The sequence below is a fragment of the Arvicola amphibius genome, chromosome 1 (assembly GCF_903992535.2).
Source record: "Arvicola amphibius chromosome 1, mArvAmp1.2, whole genome shotgun sequence".
NCBI lineage: Eukaryota > Metazoa > Chordata > Mammalia > Rodentia > Cricetidae > Arvicola > Arvicola amphibius.
Window position 1 is genome coordinate 68,816,084 of NC_052047.1, and position 25,246 is coordinate 68,841,329.

The 25,246-nt window shown below is 44.7% G+C and overlaps 1 protein-coding gene across 3 annotated transcripts in view; it reads left to right on the forward strand.

The window, feature by feature from the left end:
- The first annotated feature begins 1,130 nt into the window (after positions 1–1,130).
- Ascc2 (activating signal cointegrator 1 complex subunit 2) overlaps positions 1,131–25,246 on the forward strand; it is a 45,866-nt gene continuing 21,750 nt past the window's right edge. Inside the window, exons 1-8 of one of the 3 annotated variants that reach the window (XM_038327778.2) lie at positions 1,131–1,195; positions 4,036–4,133; positions 8,785–8,943; positions 9,279–9,449; positions 12,295–12,424; positions 20,257–20,324; positions 22,304–22,414; positions 23,437–23,549. In XM_038327778.2, the coding sequence (XP_038183706.1) occupies positions 4,053–4,133; positions 8,785–8,943; positions 9,279–9,449; positions 12,295–12,424; positions 20,257–20,324; positions 22,304–22,414; positions 23,437–23,549 (833 nt within the window). In that variant the 5' untranslated portion in view covers positions 1,131–1,195; positions 4,036–4,052. The remainder of the gene's footprint in view (positions 1,196–4,035; positions 4,134–8,784; positions 8,944–9,278; positions 9,450–12,294; positions 12,425–20,256; positions 20,325–22,303; positions 22,415–23,436; positions 23,550–25,246) is intronic. The other 2 variants (XM_038327788.2, XM_038327797.2) reach the window with 2 other exon arrangements.

Here is a 25,246-nt window from a genome sequence, read left to right on the forward strand (position 1 = left end):
CTCCCTACTGCTTCTCAGTTTGCATTCCTTGAAGCAAGCTCCTTTTTTAAGATTTTTTTTATGTGCATTGGGGTTTTGCCAGCATGCATGACTGTGTAAGGATACTAAATCCTTTGGAAGAAGAGCTACAGAAGGTTGTGAGTTGCCATGTGGGTGCTGGAAATTGAACCTGGGTCCTTTGGAAGAGCAGTCAATGTTCCCAACCGCTGAGTCAACTCTCCAGCCCTAGGCCTAGATTCTTAACCTACAGAAAAATATATGTTGTTATAAGTCGCAGTCTATGAGAATTTGTTACATTGTGAAATATAACCGATTAGCAAACCCCTTTCGACCCATTTCTGGTTTAAAGCCCATCGCCCCACTTGTTCAGTGACTTAATATCTATCCCATTACTTCGTAGCTATTAGTTTCCTTGTTTCTCCTACAGTGCGAGCTCTTCCAGGGCATAACCCTAGCTGGCCTGGAATTCTCCGTCATTCCTCAGTCTCCCGAGGACTAGTATTACAGGCTGCATCCCCAGAAATTGCCGATGAGTATTAGCAACTAGTTTTCTGTGATGATTCTTATTCAGGCTTGTGAGCCATTAGCTCTGCATCATCTGAGTCTTTTCCATGGGAAAAAATGCATCTAGTCTTAAGATAGTTTCACTCAGCCTTTCTGATTTAAACAACTCGTGGCGCACGCCTTTAATCCCAGCACTTGGGAGGCAAAGACAGGAGAATCTATGGGAGTTCGAGGTCAGTCTGATCTACAGAGCAAGTTCCAGGACAGGTTCCAAAGCTACACAGAGAAACCCTGTCTCGAAAAACAAAAAACTAAGACAAAAACAAACAATCAAAAATTCTCTGAATTAAATTTGTAAAACGGTAACTGAGGAAGTGTAAGCCTGGGCTTTAGAGAGCTTCCCAAACTGGAATGCCTTAAACGGAGGTGGCCACCTAGGAAAATAGAAGCCTTCAACGGGCGGGGCCGCCTCGTAGAAACCCCGGTACCTCCAGGGGGCGGGGTCGTCTCGTAGGGGCGTGGCCCGGCCCGAGCATCCTCCCCGACAGTTGGCTCCGGGGGAGGGGCCGGGAGAGCGGGGCAGGGCTTCCTGTCTGCGCCTGCGGAATCGCCGTTTGACCCCGGAAGTGTTGGCTGTGTGTAAGCTGTCACCGTGTACGGCGGCTGCACGTCGCGGGTGTGGAGCCGGGAGGTGAGTGAGTGCCCGGTCCCCACCAGTGGAGCTCGGCAGGAGCCACGCCGTGCTTCGGGCACCCTCGGCACCCCCAGCATACGGGCTTCACGGCGGGAACAGGCTTACATTGCCCCAGGGGCCGTGAGTCGCCCCAACGAGGCCAAGAGAACCGGAACCTGGAGTTCCGGTTCGGTTTAAGGCTTGGCTCCAGAGTGGCCTGGGACGAACCCCAGTCCCCACCTCCTCCTCCCAAGCTTCAGGTGTCCTCGGCTTTCATTCGTTCAGCATGTGTTTGTTGGTCGACTCTCATGTGCCTGGTACAGAACTAGGCGCCGGGACTACAAACAGAAGAGACAAGGCTCTTGCCCTCGTGGAACTTAAGAGTCTAGAGGAAGGAGACAGTCAGCCAGTAAATGCATAAAACAATTAAAGATATGAAAATCAGTCACAAGGAGAGAGATTATTTCAGGGAAGCTCTGGGAAGGTTTCTAAACAGTGATGTTGAACCGAGACCACCAAAGTGATGGATGACAGTCAGAGAAACTGAGGCAGCAGTAGCCTTGGAGATGCTCGTTGGCCGTATAACAGTTGTTTCCTCGAAAACACTTTCTTAACTTTTGGCCTTTGCTGCCCTGCTCAGAATAAGAGGTATAGTGGTGCATGGCTGTCCTGGTTTTTTACAACTCAAAGTCTGGTTTTTGCTTTACTTTTTACCCATACTTTAAGTGAAAACTCAAATCCTCTTTGATCCCTCTGTCCTACAAGTCATTTTTGTTTAAACTTCGTGAACCTTGCATATTCGGCAAACATCATGACACTGATTATCAGTTGGGTGGCAGTTGGCTTTGTACCTGTTCTCGTGAAGACTGAGTTATGTGAATGGCACCACCAGGTCAGTTCTTTGCCCATGTTGGTATTTTCTGAACATCATTACCTGGTTCGTAGTAAGGACTGAAGTATCTAGAGCCAGGTATGGTGATACATTCCTGTAATCCCAGTACTCAAGAGGCTGAGACAGGAGGATTGGTTCAAAACCAGCTTAAGCTACATGCAACCCTGTCTACCCAGTCTCAAAATTTAAAATAAAAAGTACAATAAAAGGAGAAAAGCCGGTAGGTGGTAGCACTTTTAATCCCAGCACTAGGGAAGCAGAGGCAGGCAGATCTCTGTGAGTTCGAAGCCAGCCTGTTCTATAAGAGCGAGTTCCAGGAAAGGCCTCAAAGCTACAGATAAACCCTGCCTAGAGAAAGAGAGAGAGAGAGAAGAAAAGAGTGAGCCAGATGTAATATTGCATGTTGTGATGTATGCCAGTACTCAAGAGGCTGAGGCAGGAGATTGCTGGAGCTAAGAACCAGCCTGTATCACAAGACCTGTCTCATAAATACTTTAAAAGGTAAATTAAGGTGTCAAGGAAAGCATTTAGGAGAGGGCTTAGTGTCTAGCAAGCACATTGCTATTGTCTCGTCAGTATGTCTCATATCACCAGGGCTGGGCCACACAACCTGGTAACAGATGGCTGATGATGTCCTCAAAAATCTGTTAGGACGTAGTGATTTCCTCCTAATCTTGAGTTGTTTCTTGTTGTCATTGGGACTTTTTACTGGCATGTCTTTTGAAAGGCTTAATTCCATGATTCAACCAATACATGTGTTCTTGCTAAGAATAAGCCCAAGTGGTGTTAGAAAAAGGCGCCATGGAAGAGCTGGTCTGCTGGTTTGGCTTTGTGAACTGTGTTCACATATATGTGGGCACAAATGTATGTGTGTGGAGGTCAAAGATCAACCTCAGGAGTTAGAATTGTTTCTCAAGTCATCTGTTTTTTGTTGTTGTTGGTGGTGGTTTTTTTTGTTTTGTTTTGTTTTGTTTTTGAGATAGGGCTTGTGTAGTAGACTGTGCTGACTGGCCAAGGAAACTTTCACCTTCTGCTTTCTCAATGGAGAATTCTACATTTTTAATGTGGTTTTGGGAACTGAACTCAGATTCTCATGCTTGTGCAGTCTGGATGATGCTGACCGAGCTATCTCCAAGTCCACTTTGTGATTGTTTTATTATTTTATTTTTGTTTGAGATTGAACCCAGGGACTTAAATGTGGTGAGCACAAATTCTATCAATCACTGAGCTGTACCCAGCTGACCAACTACTGGTTTTGAATCCAATTTGGTCCCTTCGTGGAAGGGATCATGTGTTGGCAGATTCCTATGGATTTTCTCTTCCTTCTGTTAGTTTGTCATGCCTTCCTCTGAAGCCTGGAGAAGTTAAGTCTTACATATGAGGAAAAGTCCATTGTCCCAACCCTTAAAAGACCTAAGGTCCCCTAAGAATTGAGGAGTTTTTTTTTTTTTCCTGAAGAACGTAGCTCAGGTAGACAAGACTAGCATCCGTGATGAGTTCTATCCCCACCACAGCAAAGAAAATTGCTCCTTATAGTCTTTCATCCTTCATTTGGTGAGGCTGCATCTGCTAGGCCTGTGCTGATGATAGGAAAGACAGCAAGAAAAAGAACTGTGGGTAGTGTCTTCACAGTGTCCACAGGCTGCTTGAGTGCAGCTTGAGGCCCTGGGTTCCATCCCAGCACTATAAAAACAAAAAATAAAAAATAGCCTAGGTCCTTTTAGCTAGGACTTCTTTCTTATGGGAGTAGGAGTTCTCTGGATGGTATTTTTTCTTCAGAGCTGAGAACTATTTTAGGCAAAAATCATCCCTTTAGGCCAGCAGATGCTTACCAGGTCTTGAAAGCCCACATTAGGAGTTCGCTGCGACCAGGGGTTGATGCTGGTGCTGGGCTCAGTCCCAGACTAGGCCTGGCCTCTAGGGGTCCGTGTGTCTGCTCTCTTCTTCCCATCCACATTCCTTTCAGGAGGGTCGCACAGCACAATGCCAGCTCTGCCCCTGGAGCAACTCCAGATCACCCACAAAGACCCGAAGACAGGAAAGCCGAGGACTTCGCCAGCCCTGGTGAGCCAATGTCTTGATGTTGTTCAGCCTGATAGCAACCAGCCTTGCAATTCCAGAAGCAAAAAGTAAATCCTTTTCTGTTCCAGGAATGACCCTAGGGCCAATGGTACTGCCAAGTAAAGATGCTACTAGGCCCTTGCAAGCCTAGTATAGAACTTTATTTCTGAGGAGCAGTGGAAATTTGAGTACTATCTTCTATGTCGGGTCCCCTCTCCAAAGCATTTATTTCGTTTCCAGTCAATCTGAAGACAGTTTTGATTTAGTCTGAGCTGGGCTAGAAATGGCTCCAAGTCCTGGTTTGGTGATTGGCCTTTGTGGTGGCCTTAAGATTGCACGTAGGAATATAAATATGTGTTTGAATCTAAGCAGCTGCTCAACGCTTGTACTGGATCCGAGGTCGGGCCAGTCTCTTATCTGGGGCAAGAAGTGAGACGTACAGCGCCTCTGACAGGGCCTGTGAAACCGAAAACTAAGGAGGCTGTGAACATGCCAGTTCCCAGCATCAGGGAGAGAGTAGAGCCATGGAGAGGTGCCAGGCTGCTGAAGAAAGGGACAGAAGTGGGGGTTTGAGTCCTTGTACCCACTTGTAGATTTCCCAAGAATATGAGCTTACATATGCAAGGTGGGAAGAAGTAGTTTCTGAGTTTCTGGAGGCTTGAGTAAAGTTGTGGGAAATGGGAACTAAGTGTTTTATTTTGTGCATTTTGGTTGGCTTTATTATTTCCTCTTCAGTCTCTAATAATAGAACGTAACGTATGGAATACCTCGTGTGGGCCAAACCATTCTGAGCAAAGCACCCAGATTAACTTTTCTTCCTTTTTCCCCCCTCATTTATAACTAGTTCTTTGAGAATTTTGTGCAGATTCATCCCCAATTCCTCACCCAGCTAACTTTTTGTGTCCTCTTGTTTTATGAAGCCTATCAAGTCCAGTTGGTGCTGACCATATGCTCTTGAATGTGTGACCTTTCTTAGAAGGTGCTCAACCCACCAGTGATTGTGCCTTTAGAGAGACTGACTTTACCATCCATCATCTGTTAGTTGCCAACAGTTCCAAAGCTAGGGATGAGACTTTGTGCCCTCCTCCCCAGGTTACCCCTTTGTTTAAACTGGGTGTTGAAAGGTGAATTAGCTCTGTCTGGACAAAGCAGGAGGGGAAGGAAGGCCCTGGCTGGGGAACTCGGGAATGCTTGAGGGAGCCTGACTCTTAGATCAAGCACAGATCCCTGAGGGTAGCACTATAGCAGAGCTAGTGAACATGGGCTTTGTACATATTTGTCAAGTTCTTTAACCTCACTATGTCTCAGGATCCAAAGAAAGATAATAGTGGGCTAATAATAGTGGGGTGACTGAGGATTCCGTGAAACATGTGAGTTAGCGCTCTGCCTGGAGCTGAGCAGTTAGGATGGTGAGAACAAGTAGCAGCTGTGGCCTTGAATGGGGTGGGGTGGGATGACAGATTATCTCAAAGACAGTTTCCTGGTCTTGTTGGTCAGACTGCGGAACATTAAGCTCCTGAAACATTGTCCTGAGTGTGTGTAGGGTTTTGTCTTTTGAGTCTCAGCTTGGGACAAAAAGATCTCTGCCCTAGGAGCAGGCATTACAATGCCTCTTCAGAGTGAAGGGTGGAGCTTATTGGTGTTAATTGAGTAGTTACTTTTCAAGGAGCTGCTTGAAAAACCTGTAAGAAATAGGGTTGGACCCTTAGGCCATTCCTTGAAGGACAGTAAAAAAATGAGTTCCTGTCAAGATGTAGAGGCTTGAAGGGCAGTGTTTTCCTAGTTTTCCAGAGCAGAGAGGCCCTAAATGAGTCGTATTGAAAGGTGGGATTAAACTTGGTTAGGAGAGGCACCCCCTGGGGCTGCTGCCCTCCTGCTCTGAAGCCATCTATGGCTACTCATTATGGAGTAGAGTTCCCTCTTACGTGGGTTGTCATTTTAAGCCCCTCAGAGGCAAGATCTGGCCATTCATTCTTTTGTTCAGCTAATGAACGCACGGAGTGTCCTCTCAATGTCAAGCCTGGAGGAAGTATCATTGAAAGCCAGTAAACTGCATATTTAAAATCAGCACTTTGATTTTTTTGACATTGGTAAGATATCAATGAAACTGTCACCATCACCAATGGTCAAGACAGTGGACATTTTACCTTCCCTAAAAGTCCCCTGTGTCCTTCTATAATCCACCCCCACGCCCACCAAACAACAACTGATCCAAAAGTGACTTTGATGCTGTTTAGCAAGTGCTTGTAGTCAGGTGAGCACAATGCAGGTGCTGGGCAGAGCTGTGGTAAACCCTAGTCCGGGAGGCAGGAAGGTCAGAAGGACAAGCAGTGAGCTCAGGTAGCACGTGTGTTGGCCTGCATTGTAAGCTTTGCTTCCCATCCTGCCTCAGGTGCCTGTTTAACCTGAAGACCTTTAGGAAAGTTCTTGGACCTTACTAAGTCTTTGTTTCCTCCTCTGACAGACAGGAGAATACTGTCTCCCTTTTAGCTAATTGTAGATGAAAAAGGAAATAGTGAGTTTAGCGTACCTGCTCCACCAATTGTGGCACACACCTTTAGTCCCAGAGGCAGGCAGATTTCTATTAAGTCTGAGCCCAGCCTAGTCTACATAGCTAATTCCAGGCCTGCAGGACTATATCATAACACGGAAGGAAGGAAGGAAGGAAGGAAGGAAGGAAGGAAGGAAGGAAGGAAGGAAGGAAGGAAGGAAAGAAGGAAGGAAGGACGGACGAACAAGGTTGGGGGGGAGGGCAAGGTGACTTTCCTCCACCTAAAAATCCTTTTCCTACTCTTGGTTCAGTTTAGGTACTGGCTCACCTGGGAAGCATCCCTTTTCCAGGAGCTGCTAATTTCCTCCTGTGCTCCTATGACCCTTCAAGCCTAAGTTGTTACTTCATCTGTTTAGGGCTTCCTTGGTGACTTAGATGTGCATCTTCCTCTGTGGAACGTAAACCTTGTGACTTGGAGAAGACTTGAGACTCTGATCTGAGACCTGCAGCACATGTCTTTTATTCTTGTGCCCCAACACCTGGTAGGGACCCTGTAAAGAGTGTCAGCAGGTCAAGAAGGAAGGAAGCTTGGAATGCAAGGAGATAAGCTCTCTTTTCAACAGATTAGTGGCTGGAATGCTGCCTCTCTATAAATGGGAGAGGGTCCCCCAGACTTATATGCTAAAGGACTGCAGTGAATCCTTACGGAACTTGCAGAACTTGCGTTTTTACTCCTGCAGAGGCCCACACGGTTCTTGATTGTTCTAGAGCTGGCTGTGGAAGTGGGAGGCTATGGCTGATAACAGCTGAGGCCTGGCCCTCCTCCTATTACAACTTCCCCTGAGAAAGCCACTCTCACTTAGACTGGGATGAAAGCTGAGCCATCCAGCCCAGCGGCTCTTCATTAGGTGAACAAAGTGGGGTTTATCCATGGCATGGTTAGGCTGGGAGAGAGAACTTGCGACTCGGAAGCTGAGATCTGCAGCTACTTGATTAAAATCTTTAAAAAAAAAATTAGTAGAGGTTTTTTGTTTTGTTTTTTTTTTTTTTGGCTATATAAAGGAAAATAGTGATACATAGAATATGATGCTGTTATATCAGATTATATCAGAAAGGGAAAACAGACTCAAACAAATACTTGATGTGCTTACACTATATTCTAATGTAAAACCTAGAGAGGTAACTAGGACAGCATATGGCCAGTGGTTTCCCGTGGAGATGAGGAATGTGCTTCCCCTCTCCTTCTCTCTCTCCTTTCTCTCCTTCTCGCCTTTTATTTCTCCTTTCTCCCCCTTAACCTCCCCCCACCACACCAGGGATAGACCCCTGGGCCTCACATACCCATTCTGCCCACAGAGTAAAAAAAAAAAGATGCTTATGTGTTACTTGATAATTAAATATTAATCTTAAAAATATATGTTCACTGTTTAAAAATGGGAAAATAAGGTCAAACGTGATGACACCTTTATTCTAGCACTTGGGAGGCAGAGGCAGGTAGATCTCTTAAGTGTGATGCCAACTGGTCTACACAGTGAGCCCTTGTCTCTAGAAAAAAGTACTGAAAATATATTGAAGCCATAATTACCTAGCCTCAAGATAACCATTATAAATTTTGGGGATTGTCCCTTTTTTTAATTATTTATTTTTATTTTTATGTAAATTGGTGTTCTACTTGCATGTATGTCTGTGTGAGGATGCCAGATTCCCCAGAACTGGAGTTATAGACAGTTGTGAGCTGCCATATGAGTGCAGGGAATTGAACCCTGGTCCTCTGGAAGAGCAGCCAGTGCTCTTAACCTCTGAGCCATCTCTCCAGCACCCCCTTACTTGTTTTTTTTTTTAACAAGTGTGTGCCAATATGTGAATACATAGACTTTAAAAAAAACATTCCAAACCTGTTTATATTAGAGTTTTGTGTCCTTTCTCTTACCTTAATCTGTCCCACACTACTAAAAATTCTCTAAAAACATGTTTTTAACAACCGCCTGTGTTCTCTAGGTGCAACCATGGCGCCTTTGTTAGACACACTGGGTTCTTTATACTTACAAGCTCCTTGGAGGGTCTCTGGTTGGAACAGCCAAGTACTGTCATTGCTGTGGGTTGGCAAATGGGCCCTCACTGACTAACCTCTGCCACGTTAACACGTGGTTTTTGGATCCGTAGCACCCTGAGCAGAAGGCAGACCGGTATTTTGTGTTATACAAACCGCCCCCTAAAGACAACATTCCCGCCCTAGTGGAGGAGTACCTGGAACGCGCCACCTTCGTAGCCAATGACCTCGACTGGCTCCTGGCCTTGCCTCACGATAAATTCTGGTGCCAGGTAACATTCTATCAAAATTAACACTAAGACAAAGCACATGACATGTCCTTGGTTGGTTGCTGTTTTTCTCTCCATTAGGAGTTGCTTTTTTGTCTACCTTCCTTGATCCTTAACAGCAAATAGTGGTTTGGATTGCTGTCTCATGTTGCAACCTTCCCAATGTTTACTCACTGTCCAAGTGCCATTTTAAGAAACTTGTGTTTAGCCCTGGGCTCATTCATACCTCTTTGGTCTCTTGGGTTGGAGTGTTTGCAATAAGTCAGGGCTGATGGGCCATGCACACCTGTGTAGTCTAACTCAGGAATCGATCTTTGCTGTCTTTTCTCCTGGCTTAGGTTGTTTTTGATGAGACCCTGCAGAAGTGCCTGGATTCATACCTGCGCTATGTACCCCGAAAGTTTGATGAATGGGTGGCCCCTACCCCTGAGGTCGCTGACATGCAGAAGCACCTACACCGCAGCGTTTTCCTCACCTTTCTTCGAATGTCCACTCACAAGGAGTCCAAAGTAAGCCTCTGATTCCGTGACACCCTCTGCCAGGCTCTACCCTGGGAAAAGCTCTGAGAGTGTCAGCTTTCCTCTGTGTCTGCCCTCTTTATTCCCGTCTTTTGGGGGCAAAAAATCTGTGTTACCTTTTTCCCTTATCCTCTAATCCACCAGCCTGTCCACAGTACACCCACTGTTTCCATCAGCAGGAGCCCAGAGTCCTTGTCACAGCTGACAGTGCCTGTATTCATGTGACAGAGGGCAATGACATTGACTCTGACTTTCTGAAGAACTCATGCACTTTTTAAAAGATCTATTTATTCATGTATTTTTTGTGTATGAGTCTTTGTCTCCATGTATGTCTTTGTGTGTGTATGCTTTGTCTTTATGCGTACCAGAAGAAGAAATCTGTTACCATTACAGATGGTTGTGAGCTACCATGTGGTTGTTGGGAATTGGACTCAGGACCTCTGGAAGAGCAATTGAGTGCTCTTAACCTCTGAGCCATGTCTCCAACCCTCATATGTTTACTTTGAAAAACAGTTTTTAATTAATTTATATGTGTATATTTTTCCATATTTATATATGTGCATGTGTTTGGGTGCTGAAGATTCCAGAGAAGGTGTCATATTTCCTGGAGCTGCAGTTATAGGTGGTTTTGAACCACCCATGTAAGTGCAGGGAACTGTAGACTTCTGCAAGAGCCACAATCACTCTTAACCACTAAAGCATCTCTCTAGACCCTCATGTATGCACTTAAAAGAATCACTACTGGGAGTTTGCCTTAGTGGTAGAGCCTGGCATGATGAAGAGTCATCTCCAGTACTGAAAAACATCATCAATGCTGCTTTAATTATTCAATATTATAAAAATATGAGAAAGATAATGAGTGCTACTTATAAAACCCCCTGGCTTAAAGTTATGACTGGTTGTTAAAATTGTATTTCTTTATTTATTTGTGGGTGTGTGTATGTGTGTATAGGTGCATTTGTCAGAGGACAGCTTGCAGGAGTTGGAGTTGGTTCTCTCCTTCTGCCATGTGAGTCCTTGGGATAGAACCCAGGTCGTCAGACTTGGCTGCAAGTGCCTTCGCCCACTGAGACACATTGTCAGCACTCAGTAACGCTACTATTGGTACATGTTCCTTCAGGGGCTTTTGTTCTTTGAGTGTGTGTGCATATGTGTGCACATGTGTGGAGATCAGGGGACAACTTGTGAGAGTGGCTTCTGCTTCTACCCTATAGGTCCTGGGGGTTGAACGCAGGTCATCAGACTTGTTGGCAAGTACCTTTACATACTGAGCCATCGCACCAGCCTTCAAAGTCACCACTGTTAATGTGCATGTTCCTTCATGGAATCTAAAAACCGTTTAAAATCTTTATTTTGAGAGAAATAGTGGCACACCCTTTAATTATATGTGTGTCTGTGTGTTGGTATGTCCAGGTGCCTATGGAGTCTCTAGATACCAGATCCCACTGGAGCTGGAGTTGCAGGAAGTTGTAAACTGCCCTATGTGGGTTCTAGGAACTGAACTCAAGTTCTCTGAAAAAGCAGTATGTGTTTTTAACTGTTGACCCATTTCTACAACCACTGTAGGAATTTTTTTAAGATTTGTTTAATTTTTACTTATGTATGTGTGTGACCATATGTGTCAGTGCCGATGGAAGCCAGAAGAGGATGTTAGATTCCTTGGAGCTGAATTTACAGGCAATTGTAAGCTGCCTGGTGTGGGTGCTGGGAATCAAATTCCAGTCCTCTGCAAGAGCAGCACTCTGGCCCTTCCTTCAGGAATTTTTGTTGGCTGGGAACAGAGAATTTAAAGACGTGGATCTTGGAGTTGAGGTGTAGTTTGGTAACACAGTATTGCCTTGTGTGCTTATATAAGGGACCTGGATCTGGTCTCTGACACCACAGTGAAAAAGTGTCTTGTTTTATTTGCTTCTTTGTGTGGAGACAAGATCTCCTTGTGTAAGCCAGACTGACCACCATCCTTCTGTCTCAGCATCTAAATATTGATATGTATGTTTTTTAATATGCATGTACACCACATGTGTAAATGAGCCCTTAGATCAGACATTAGATCCCTTGGAACTGGAGTTATAGGTGGCTGTGAACTACCATGTGGGTGTTGAAAACTAAACCTGGGTCCTCTGCAAGAGCAGTATAAGTGCTTTTTGCTGCGCCATTCCTCCAGCCCCTCTGAATACTGATTTTGTTTCATTTTGTTTTTTTGAGGCAAGTTTTCTCCCCGTAGCCCTGGCTATCTTAGAACTCACTCTGTAGACCATGTTGGCGTCAAGCTCACAGAGATCCACTTGCCTCTGCCTCCTGAATGCTGGGATTGAAGGCCTGTGCCACCACACCCAGCTCTGAATACTGACTTTTTACAGGCACTCACCAACAAACCCAATGGATCTTAATTTGTAAATCACATTTTCATTATAATTAAATTCCAAATATATGCATATACCTGGGTGAAAGTTTGATGCATACAGAACAGTGAATCCCATGTTGCTCTCACACCACTTGTATACTTACCAATGTTTGTTTAATGTCTCTTGAGTTTGCTTATTTTTTTGAACTGTTTTTATGTAGCCCCAGACACTGTGCTGATTTACCCATAAAACATTTAACCATAAAAACAAACCCCAACTGACTCTTTCATGGTGTTTCTGTTTTTGTTTACATGAAACTGCAGAATCGCTATAATTCTGGGTCTTTTCATAAAGCTCAGACATACGGTATAGGCATGCTACCATTGATTAGCCTGTCCCCAGCTGAAAAGCATCAGTGTGGTTTCTCATGAGTTTGCGGTTGCGCTGTCTGCACATTCAGCCTCCATTCTCTCTCTGTACTTTCCCCTTAGGATCACTTCATTTCTCCATCTGCATTTGGAGAAATACTCTACAATAACTTCCTCTTTGACATCCCAAAGATCCTGGACCTCTGTGTGCTCTTTGGAAAAGGCAACTCACCACTCCTCCAGAAAATGATAGGTATGTAGAACATAGGACCTGGGGGTGCACATGCTAAGCCAGAGGTCACAAATGCTTTGTTTCCACAGCACAGGAGTATTAGAGACAAGTGGTGCTGGGAATTTCCCCACCGTTGTAATATATGACATAATATACACATAGATGTGTCAACTCTGAAATAAATACTGGGGAGTCAAAACAAAACCAAAACTGTGCCAGGGGGCCTCAAGAATAACAATCTGTGAGTCTTGCTGAGTGGTGCATAACCACAATCCCAGCACTCAGGAGGTTGAGGCAAGAGGGTTGTGAGTTTGAGGCCATCTTGGGCTACATGCCATATTTACTATTAAATTGGGACCTTGTCTCAAAACAACAGCCAAAACAAAATGTCTGGATTTCTTAGTGTTAAGACAGGTGTCAGTCAGTGGTATAAATGAGAAATTTGCTTTGGCAATGAAAGTCCAATTACAATGATATTAGCCTTCTTTGGAATGTGGTCTGGGCTCTGTCATGACATGCATATCTTATTTGTTATCTTCACTGGATGCACACAGGAGCTGTCTGGGATCAGTGCTGTCATTGTCCCCATTTATAGATGAAAAGTCTGAGGCTGAACTGTAAGGGACTTGCCTGAAAGTCTGTAGTAATCAAGAAGCCAAGCTGTTACTTAACAGTTATGGAGAAGTGACCCTGGAACTCTTGTTCTTTCTGCTCCCCGCTTCAGGGATAATGGGGCTGCCTCCAAAATATGCAGCATTGCAGAGAGCAGATGGGATCATAGTTTGGAGACTTTGTGTGTGATTGTGAAAAGAGTAAACACTAAGTTGGATTTCCTAACACAGAAGTGGGCTATATGTTCACTCAGAAATGGAAGTGGTAGGGGTTGCTGCAGAAGGTATGTCTCAGTTAATTCCTTATTTATCTGTAGTTCGTAGTGTAGGGCCTAGAACAGGATGGTGTTCATTCAAGCACTCCTGCTAGACTTCCTCAGCCTCAGACTATAGGGTATAGTCTTCTAAATATCTCAACCTTCCTCATCCTCAGACTATAGGGTATAGTCTTCTAAATATCTCAACCTTCCTCATCCTCAGACTATAGGGTATAGTCTTCTAAATATCTGATTGCAAAACTGGGTAGCCCTTGAGGAGCCTGAGGTAAGAGCCATATGATTTCAAGTTCAGCATATACTATATAGTGAATCCTGGCTTTAAAAATAAAAACAAACCACAGGCTGGAGAGATGGCTCAGGGGGCTGGAGAGATGGCTCAGTGGTTAAGAGCACTGACTACTCTTCCAGAGGACCTGGGTTCAGTTCCCAGCACCCACATGGCAGCTCACAACTGTTTGAAGATCCAGTTGCAGGGGATCTGACACCTTCACACCAATGCATATAAAAGAAAGTTAAATAGACCATAAAAATATTTAAAAAAACAAAAAAACAAAAAAACAGACAATGTTGGAAGGGAGTGAGCCACTTGTTCATTTCCAGCCACCTGGCTAGCTTAGACCAGAAATAACCACACAGAAACTGTATTAACTAAATCGCTGCTTGGCCCATTAGCCCTAACTACTTCTTCTTCTTTTTTTTTTTTTTTAAAGATTTCTTTATTATGTATACAGTGTTCTGTCTGTCTGTATGCTTGCTGGCCAGATGAGGGCACCAGATCTCATTACAGATGACTGTGAGCCACCATGTGGTTGCTGGGAATTGAACTCAGGACCTCTGGAAGAACAGTCGGTGCTCTTAACCTCTGAGCCATCTCTCCAGCCCTAGCCCTAACTTCTTATTGGCTAACTCTTACATCTTAATTTAACCCATTTCTATTAATCTGTGTATCACCACGTGGCAGTGGCTTACCGGCAAAGTTTCGGCATGTCTGACTCTGGCCGCAGCTCCATGGTGTCTTCCTCTCTGCCCTTCTTTCTCCCAGCATTTAGTTCAGTCCTCTCTGCCTATCTAAGTTCTGCCCTATCAACAGGCCAAGGCAATTTTTTTATTCATTAATGGTAATCACAGCACACAGGGGAATCCCACATCAAGACAACTTGGGATAGTCCTCTCTCCCTCCTTCCCTTTTTTTTTAATCTCCTAACAGAGTTTATTTGAATATATACACTTATATACTTGTATATAGTTATATGTATAAAGCTACAAACTTTATATATAATTTTATAAGTATATAAACCAAATACAAATAGTTGTATTTATAAAATTATATGAAAATCTAAATTTTACACATAACTACAAATATAAATATATAACTGTTCTTGGTTTTTTTTTTTTTTTTTGAGACAGGATTCTCCATGTAGTCCTGGCTGTCCTGAAACTCACTCTGTAGACCAGGCTGGCCTCAAACTCAGAGATCTGGCTCGGCAAACACTCTTAACAGAGCTATGTCCACAGCCTACAGATAAAGAATAAAGAAGCAGGAAAGCCATTAGTAGATATTTACAAGAGCCTACTATTTATTTATTTACTTTGGGTAATCTCTGTGTGTGTGTGTGTGTGTGTGTGTGTGTGTGTGTGTGTGTGTGTGTGTTTTCTTGGTTTTTAGAGGCAGGGTTTCTCTCTGTAGCTTTGGAGCCTATTCTGGAACTTGCTCTGTAGACCAAGCTGGCCTCAAACTTACAGAGATCTTCCTGCCTTTGTCTTTCAAGTGCTAGGATTAAAGGCACGTATCACCACTGCCTGGCTATAATGTATGTAAAATTGTACAACTGTTGTTTTCATTGAAACACTCTTTGGTTTCTTGTTGGAATTTTAATTATTGCCTGATTATGGGTTAGTCATGTTTATTTTCCAAGAAGGGCACCCTTTATAAATTCACTGTAAACTTAGAACATTGGGTGGGCAAGTAACAGAAAGCATAGAAGTTAGGGAAATGATTACCAGGCCAGTTTGGTTAGAGTGGATGTTTACAAACGCAGCAGGAGCTAGGGAGAGGCACTGGAAAGGCTCAGTCCAGCTTTCTGATGAGTGATTGCCCAGGAGTGAAGAGGACAGGTCCTCCACTAACACCCCCTCTCACGTCCAGCTCTCTTTTGGGGCATATCAGCTTCACCAAGTTAGTGAGACTTTCTAAGTCTCAATTAGATGGGATTAAATTGGAAAAGTGAATTGCACACATAACACTGGGCCTGGCAGGATACAAGCACTTGGCAAATGTAAGCTCTTACTGGAGGCTGTGGAGCTTCCAGGAGCTTGGAGCAGGAGGTTACTCTATTAAGGCAGCGTGCATGTGGGGAAGGGGGAAACAGTAGGCAATTGAAAAGCGGGCTCATTATTGTGACAGTGAAGGTGAGTATCTGGTGACTGCTGGAACAGAAAGGGACATTTGGGATGCAGAGCCCAGAGTAATCTTAACAGTTCTGGAGAAAATGGGGAGAGAGGATAGTGTGAGAAAAACGGGCTTTAGGACCTAGCGGTGTGGGTTGTGAGTCAGAAGCAAGGTCACCTTGGAGTGTGTTGGCACAAGATTGCTATGAGGGGTTGCTGGGAGTTGAAATGACAAGGACAGTCCAAGAAAACTCTGCCTGATGCCCTAGGCTTTAATCGTTTTGGCCACTCTCCTTTAAGAATCAGATGAAAGATGAATTTCATAAATTTTGAGAATTTTCTTTTTGTTTGAACTTTTAAATTACATTTCAAAATTTTCCTTCATGTGGGAGTAGGTTCTCATCTACTAAGTGGATCCTGGAGATCAACTTAAACCGAGGTCATAATCACGGGGAAAGGTATATTTACTTGCTGAGCCGTCTTGCTGACTATCTTAGGTAGATCTCTGTTGCTGTGATGATCACCATGACCAAAAGTGAACTGGGGAGAAAAGGGTTTGTTCAGCTTACAGTCCCATATTCCATATTACAGAGCATCATTGAAGAAGTCAGTGCAGAAACTCAAGTTAGAAATGGAAGAAGCCGCAGTGAAGGAATGTGACTCACTGGCTTACTCTCCATGGCTTGCTCAGCCTGCTTTCTTACACCATCCAGGACCACCTGCCTGCGGGTAGTACCACCTACTATTGCCTGAACTGCATCAATCTCAGTTAAGAAAATGTCCCACAAGCTTGGCTACAGGCCAGTCTTGTGGTGGCATTTTCTTGAGGTTCTTACTTCCCAAATTACCCTAGCTTGTGTCTAGTTGACATAAAACTAGCCAGCATGGTAATGCCTTTATTTTATTTGGTTTTTTTTTTTTTTTTTTTTTTGGTTTTTCAAGACAGGGTTTCCCTGTAGTTTCTAGAGCCTGTCCTGGAACTAGCTCTTGTTCGGCTGGCCTCGAACTCAGAGATCCGCCTGCCTCTGCCTCCCGAGTGCTGGGATTAAAGGCGTGCGCCACCACCGCCCGGCTGTTTATTTGGTTTTTTGAGACAGGGTTTCTCTGTGGCTTTGGAGCCTGTCCTGGAACCAGCTCTTGTAGACTAAGCTGGCCTCGAACTCACAGAGATCCACCTGCCTCTGCCTCCCGAGTGCTGGGGTTAAAGGTGTGCGCCACCGCCTGGCTCTTTTCTTTTGTTTTTTGGGCTGTTTCTTACTCTTTAGCTCAAATCGACCTGGAAGTTGATACGTAGCCCAGGCTGGCCTTGAAGACAGCCTCCTGCCTCTGCTTCCCAAATGCTGGGGTATTAGGTATACACCACTGTGCCTGGCTCCATGTACTTTTAACCCACAAGGTTGAGGATTCTAAACTGGCTTATGAAAGAGAGCCTCATTTTTGGTTCCTAGAAGGTGGTGATTCACGAAAAGTGCAGACCAGGCACCTGGAGTCTCTGTGTGTGTGGGGAGGTGTGTGTGGGGTTGTGGTGGCAGGTGTAGAGAAGGAGCCTACAGAGGCACCTGCTCCACCTTAGAGCAGTTCTCTTTTTAATCCTTAAGTAGAAGGCACAAGGACAGCCTCTACTTTGAATACAAAGTCTCTTGGACAAAGCAATTGCTTGTAAGACTGATGAGGAAGAAAAGCTGAGAGAGGGTGAGCTTCCCTGTGGGCACAAGCACGGTTCTTGCTCTAGCCTTTTTAATAAACTGGCAAAGTTGGCATTGGGTATCAGCTATTAGCTTTCAGAAGCAGGACTCATCAGTCGGTCTCTCTTGAGCTCTGTTGTACATGGGGAGAAAATGTGGTCGTTGATGATCTGTGTGGCAGTGTCTCCTCACCGCAGGCCTGTCTGGGAGGATGCCACTGCTTAGTCCTTACCTTTGTAGTAGTTTTTTTTTTTTTTTTTTTTTTTTTAGATCAATTAGTTTGTCTTAAGATAATAAGCATTTTTCAACTTTTATTTATTTTTTATATGTATGGTGCTCTGCCTACATGCATGTGTGCTCATGTGCATGCAGTGTCTACAAACGCTAGAAGAAGGCGTTGGACCTCCTAGCACTGGGGTTGTAAATGGCTGTGAGCCGCCATGTGTGTCCTGAGAATCTAACCCAGGTCCTCTGCAAGAGCAGCCAGTTCTCTTAACTGCTCAGCCATCTATCCAGTCCCAAGATGTATTTATTTTTATTTTATATGTATAGATGTTTTGCCTCCACATATATGTACACTCTGTGTGTGCCTGACACCCATGGAGGCCCGAAGAGGGCATCTGGTCCTGGGGACTGGACCTGAATCCTCCGCAAGAGCAGCGAGCACTCTTAACTGCTGGCTGTTGAGCCACGTCTCCGGGCCTGATTTGATTTTGTTTTTTAGGAGCTTTGTAGGTTTTTTGTTTGGTGTTGTTTTGTTTTGTTTTGTTTTTCGAGACAGGGTTTCCTGTGTAACTTTGGAGCCTGTCCTGGAATTCGCTCTGTAGACCCGGGTGACCTCGAACTCACAGAGGTGTACCTGCCTGTGCCTCCCAAGTGCTGGGATTAAAGGCGTGCGCCACCACAGGAATCTGATAAAGAAGAAAAGAGACTCTTAAGACCCCAAGGATAGATTGAAGTTTGAGTTATCTTTCCAGGCTTAGTGGTGCATGTCTTTAATCCCATCACTCAGGAGACAAGGTGGGTAGATCTCTGATTTTGAGGCCAGTCTGGTCTAAAAAGAGAGTTTCAGGACAGCCAGGACTGTTGCAAAGAAACCTTGTCTCAAAAATACCAAAGGGAAAAAAAAAATATGAAATTGGAGTTACTTGTTGCTTATAAAAAATAAAATCTCTCTTTTTCTGGCAAGCAGTGAGAAAATGTTCTGGGTGGTCTGTGCCATCAGGGCGGCAAGAGGAATATGCCCTGGCCCAGAGAGTGCCTGTGTCAGAGAACTGCCTGAGGATGTGATGCATGTTTTACGGTGGGGTGAGCTCGGGTGAGCTCGGGAGGAAGAGACAGCCTGTTGTCTGAGGTTGAGGTTGGTTCAAGGGATGTTTCTGTTGCAGGGAATGGAAGCAAGTTGGTCTAGGATGCCAGCAGGGACTAGATTTCTCAGGGCTTTGTGTGTCATAGAAATTAAGACTTGCCCTGGAGGATGGGGCAAGAGGAAGTAGCAGGAGCAAAGGTTGATGGAGGGACTGGCTCCGACATTCCTTGTCTGTGTAGAGGAGGAGGGTGTAAATGATCCAGGCATACCTTCATAGATTACATGGTCAGCACTTAAGGGAGGCAGGAGCCCTGAGCTAAGGAGGCTGTGCTAGAAAAACTCAGCTTTTTGGAAACAAGGAGTAAATACTATCCTAGATGGTGCTGATAAAAAGCCCAGCTATTTGCTTACTCATCAGACTCAACTGGCAATTGATTTTCTTCCTGTTTAGGTACCCTGGAATTGGACTAAGGCTACAGAATTATCCATATTGTATGCTCTGGCCCTCATATACCGTGCAGGAGAGAAACAGAGAGAGGAGAGAGAAAAACCTGTTTCTCCCCAGATAGTTCCTCTGTCCTACTCTTGCCATGTACCCCTTTGAACTTACCCTTTGGCCTTCTCAAACAATACTAAAATCGAAGCATTTTCTGGCACTTGCATAAAAACCAGACCTCCACAGAAGTAGGGGGCTCAAAGCTGCCTACAAACCTGAGAGGCAAAAATTCTATCTTAGACTTTTCAGGGCATTGGTACTTCTCATCTTCATGAGTCCCCAGCTATGGTTCTTCCTGTTTTCCTCCCTCGACATGTGGACAGAGAAACTGGGTTCTGTCCCAGCTACCATGTGCTGTAAGCATGCCCGTGCGGCAGCAGGTGGAAAGTCGTAAACATCGGCGATGGGCTCCATCTGGACAGAGCAACTACAGATGTGTGCCAAGTCTGTCTCTGCATTGCTCCCGCCTCCTGTTTGCAGGAGGGTGGATTGAGATGGTAGCACCTTCAAAAGCAAAAACTTCCAGACATTTCTCCCTGGCATCTCCTCATACTTTTGAGGTGTGGCTTGGCAAGAATCCTGAGCTATTGTAGGTTTATTGAATAAAGGAATTCTAATTCCCAATTTTCCTGGATAAAAAGCCCAGCTATTTGCTTACTCATCAGACTCAACTGGCAATTGATTTCCTTCCTGTTTAGGTACCCTGGAATTGGACTAAGGCTACAGAATTATCCATATTGTATGCTCTGGCCCTCATATACTGAACTCCCAGTTCAGTTTGGTCACTCCCTGGGTACATCAAGACTAGCTGGTTTGACCAGGGCTACTCTTTGTTTTATGTAATTCAGAGGTACTTGAAAAGTTAAATTGTACTGAATAACTTCCTTTCTCAACCCTGGGGAAAGTTCTCAGTGAGGACTAAGCTCAGTGCCTGCTGGGCCTGAGACAATACTCATTATTCTAGATTTCCCCCCACAGGTAGACCTAGGGAAGGGGAGGTCACAGCATGCCTATAATCAGTTTAATGTGTCCTCCCCATCCTCCTGACCTCTCCCCATTTCTTCCCTTCCCTTCCCTTCTCTTTAGGAAACATATTTACCCAGCAGCCAAGTTATTATAACGACCTGGATGAAACCATCCCCACCATACTTCAGGTACCGGCTCTCTTATCCCACACCTCCCTACCCCTCCCCCCCGCCCAGGAGAGAGGAAGTTGGACTTTTCTTTAAAAACCTGGGGAAATGTTTGCTTTCCATTCCTTTTCCAGACACATCTTGAAGTATGGCACAGGGGTAGAGTGCAAAGCCCCAGCCAGATTCCATCCCCAGCAAGAGAGAGGGGGGAGAAGGCAGAGGGAAGAGGAGGAGGGAGAAAGAGAACTCGTCTCCCAGATTTCCTCTTTGTCCTGTTCTTGACTACAAGCCTGTAATTCACCCTTTGCCCTTGTTGAACGAGACTGAACTACAGATTATCTGGCACTTACACAAAAGGGTTTGGTTTACAGTGTTTATTCTCTAGCAGCCATGTATCTCCAACATAACTTGACTCCTTTCAGAGGCCTGCATTTCTCACATAGGAACTGTGAAGGTTTATAAAACCATTTCATGAAAGAATAACGTGTACTGTAAAAATATGAGGAATGGGGGCTAGAGAGATGGCTCAGCAGTTAAGAGCATTGGCTGTTCTTCCAGAGGACCTGGGTTCAATTCCCACATGGCAGCTCACAACTGTCTGTATGTGCATGCAAGTAAAACATCAATGTACATAAAATAAAAATAAATAATTTTAAAAAAAGAAAATGTGAGGAATGTTAAAAAGCTGAAAGGAGCTGGGCATGGTGCCTCATGTCTGTAATTCTAGCTCTTGGCAGCTGAGTTCGAGGCCTAAGCTATAGTAAGACCCAGTCTCAAAAAAAAATGTACAAAAAGTAAACAATCATAGAGAATATAATTCTTCCATAACCCCACCATAAAGACATCACTACACATACATTTGTTTTAAGTAACTTTTGAAATAGTTATATGGTAGCCTGTTTAGCAATAACATATCAGCACTGAGGAGGCAGAGGCAGGAGGATTCCTGTGAATTGGAAGCCAGCCTGGTCTACATAGTAAGTTCCAGGCCAGCCACGGCTATAAAGTGAGACCCTGTCTCAAAAAAAAAAAAAAACCAAAAATAAAAATTTAATTGCAAAAATAAAGATAATATGTTCCAGCAAGATGGTTTAGTAGGTAAAGGTGCCTGCCACCAAGCCTGAGGACCTGATTTTGATACCCAGAACTCACATAGTAGAAGGAGACAATGAGCTCTCACAATTGTCCCCTGACTTTTACACACATGTCCATACACACACACAGATTAAAAAGGAAGAAAGACAGTACTACCAGTTCATTCTTACTTGATTTTATAACAGGTTCTGTTTTCAACTCTGTTAATTTGTCTTTTGTTTTAATAAAACTCTGGTAATCACTGAATGTGATGGCACACATCTGTAATCCCTGCACTTGGGAAGTAGAGACAGGAGGATTAGGGGTTCTACGTCTTCGTCCTTATCTGCATAATGAGATCAAAGGCCTGCATGAGACCCTTTTCAAAACAACACGTACACACATATATAAAATCCTATAAGCTGTCATCTACAAAGGAGTCTAAACATTTCTTAAATGTTGCTGAAGATATTTCTCAGGTATTATCATATTTTGTTGAGTCTGTCCAGTCAAGTCTTGGTGCAGGATTCTTGGGACTTTATATTTTATATGCATGTTGTATGTGTGCTTACTGAAGATGGAAACTCAGAGTTCTGTTTTTGAGACCGATCTCACTGTAACCTTGGCTAGCCTAGAACTAACTATGTAGACCTGGCTGGCTTTGAATTCAAAGAGATTCACCTATCTCTGCCTTCTAAGAGCTGGGATTAAAGGTGTGCATTACCTCACCTAGCCTGAAACCAGACACTGTCACTGAGACACACCATCAACCCTACATGGTTTGTATTTAATCCTATTCACCATCCCATTGGATGGTCTGTCCCGAGGTTCCAAGGCAGTTCTTGTGTCACCTGCTCCTAGTTGTGGGGTGGGGATCCTAGGTGCTTATTCAGGATATGGAAGAGAGCCCTTTTTGCCTTTCGTAGGTCTTCAGCAATATCCTCCAGCACTGTGGCTTGCAAGGGGATGGGACCAGCACCACACCCCAGAAACTTGGGGAGAAGGGTCGGTTGACTCCTAGTGACATGCCTCTCTTGGTAAGTTTGTTCCTGGGCCCAGCTTCTTTTGGCTAGAACCCTTAAGCCTGGTTACCCTGGAGCTGAGATGATTGCTAATGATGCAGGGCACAGTGGTTTCTTCCCTGCCTTTGACCTCTTTTTTTTTGATATAATCTGTATTTCTACCTGCCCTATGGGTTAAGCTTTAAAGAAGGTTTTTGTTCCTCCCTAGGAAACCTTTGTGGAGTATCAGAAAAGTACTAGGACTTGAGAACTGGGTCCACCCTCAGGTAGTTTTGCTCTGTGGGCCCACTTCTTGAGCCAATCATCGATTCAGTGAGTCTGTCCCGAGAGACTAGGCTGAGCCTGAGGGATAAAGCAGCAAGCAGAAGCAGACATGGTACCCATCTTATGGCGTTAGAACTTTAATGAGAATGACATACAGAAAGTACACTTCAAGGGACCTGGGTGCTGTGCTAAGCACTACAGACATCTGGGATGTGGCAGCTGTGAGCTACCTTCTTGGCATCTGGTGGGGAAATATCCGTTGAGCAAGTGCTTCAGAAGAGTACGTGCCAGGAGCCATGGGAACAAATCATCTGAGCACTATGAGCCTCAGTTTCCTTATCTGTAACATGAATCACCCAGCTTGCTCCTTCAGGATGGCATGAGACTCAGCAGAACAGATGAGCAAACACCCTGTGTTTTATGTACCCTCTTCAAAATGTGAGCAAGGGGTGGGCTTGCTGCTCCTGTCTCTCCAGTCTGGATGGTTTCTCTCGGCACAGTGTTCTGATTCAGTGTTCATTTTCCTGCAGCGTAGAAGAGACACTATCAGAATTATAGGTGACGTTAGCCATCATTGAGTGCAATGGCAAACTCTGAGACAGGATGACTAAGTGGCCCAGGTTGCCCTCCTAGAGATGGACCATTCAGGCTGTCTCTGGGGCCTCCACTTCCCTGTTCCTCCTCTCAAGCAACTTCCTGCCTGCTGGGAACTCTGCATTCTGCAGAGCTGTCATGGGGCTTGAAAATAATACTGTGTCTTCTCTTGACAACAGGAATTAAAGGACATTGTTCTCTACCTATGTGACACCTGCACCACACTCTGGGCCTTTCTGGACATCTTCCCTTTGGCCTGCCAAACCTTCCAGAAACATGACTTTTGTTACAGGTACATTGGGACTTCTGCCTGTTAAAGTAGGGGCTCCGGTCCATGCATCTCTCAAACACATATTGACTGTTCCTTAGAATATACTAACTAATCCAGGGCCTGGCAGTTAAGAGCACTGGTTGTTATAATGGAGAACCTGGGTTCAGTTCCCAGCACCCATATGGCAACTCACAACTGTCTGTAACTCCAGCTCCTGGGGATCTGAGAACTTCACACAGGCATACATGCAGGCAAAACACCAATGCACATAAAGTTAATAAATCATTAAAAGATAAAGGATATACCAGTCCATCTCCTAGTCTGGGGACACATAATGAGAAACACAGATAAAACTAATGCTGAGAGGAGCCCTCCTAATTTTGTCTAAGAATAAGACAAGGGAGAGAGAAAAACAGCAAGAAGATGACAGTCTTCAGTCTGTCCTATCATGGAGCACAGAGTGACAGCCAGTTAGGACTAATGTAATGAGGAAGCAGCAGAGGTGTTCCTTCTTTGCTGCAGGGATATGTAGGAGAAAGACTCCTCAAAACAGCCTTGAATACTGAGCAAGAAGCCTGGCACACTGGCCATTCTTTTTATCTCAGCTCCTTGGGAGGCTAAGGCAGGAGGATCACTCAAGCCCCAGGATTTGAGGCTAGCCTAGTCAACATAAATCTGGTCTCAGAATCTAAGAAAAGGGATAAGAATGTTCTAGACAGAAAGGTTATGGTGACAGGAAGGGTGTTGACGCAGATGTGAAATATAAAAAAAAAAAAAAAAAAAAAAAAAAAAACCCGGACTAACTGCCAGGTGCCTGCTTTTAGACCCAGAACTTGGGAGGCAGAGGCCAGCAGATCTCTGTGGGTTCAGTGTCAGCCTGGTCTACATAGAGAGTTCTAGGACCTACAAGGCTACATAAAGAGACCCTGTCTCAGCATGGCGATGGTGGCGCATGCCTTTAATCCCAGCACTCGGGAGGCAGAGGCAGGTGGATCTCTGAGTTCAAGGCCAGCCTGGTCTACAGAGAGTTCCAGGAGTGACTCCACAGTTACAAAGAAACCCTGTCTCGAACCCCCCTTCCAAAAAAGAGACCCTGTCTCAAGATGAATAGATAGATAGATAGATAAGAAAAAAAATAACAAGAAAAAGAGTTGGTAATAAAAAATGAGGGGTCCCCAGTTTGCCAGAGTGTGAAGAGCAGTGAAAGCCTGGCAGGAGTGGGCCTTCCTTCTGTAGGTTGTGGAAACCACTGGAGAGCCCTTACAAAGACTGCGCCGAGATGAAGAGAGCTCAGAGGAACTTCCAGGAGGGAGACTCTGCCCAGTTAGCATCATGAGATCTTTCTGTGCAGTGAGAAGGTGGGGAACATGGACTTGGGCATTCCCAGGCTGGTGTGAAAGGACCAGCAGCCTGCTCATTGCCTGGTAACAAAAGTACTGGCCCTTTCCCAGTGGCCTGTAGCTGTTGCTCTTGCCAGGCATCTCTCAACCATTTGCAGCAGCTTCTGGGAGCTGCCCGGCTCCATTTGCCCACCCATCTATCCATCCATTCTGTCATTTACTCACCCGTTCAACAAAACATTTATCTAGCTCTGACATGTGCCAGAGATGGCAGCTGGTCCTCTGACGACTCCTTGGTCTTCTCTGCTTGTGAGAGGCAGACATTTGATCAGCTTCCCTGGGATTATTAGAATAAAATGCTGACCAGTATTCTCTAGG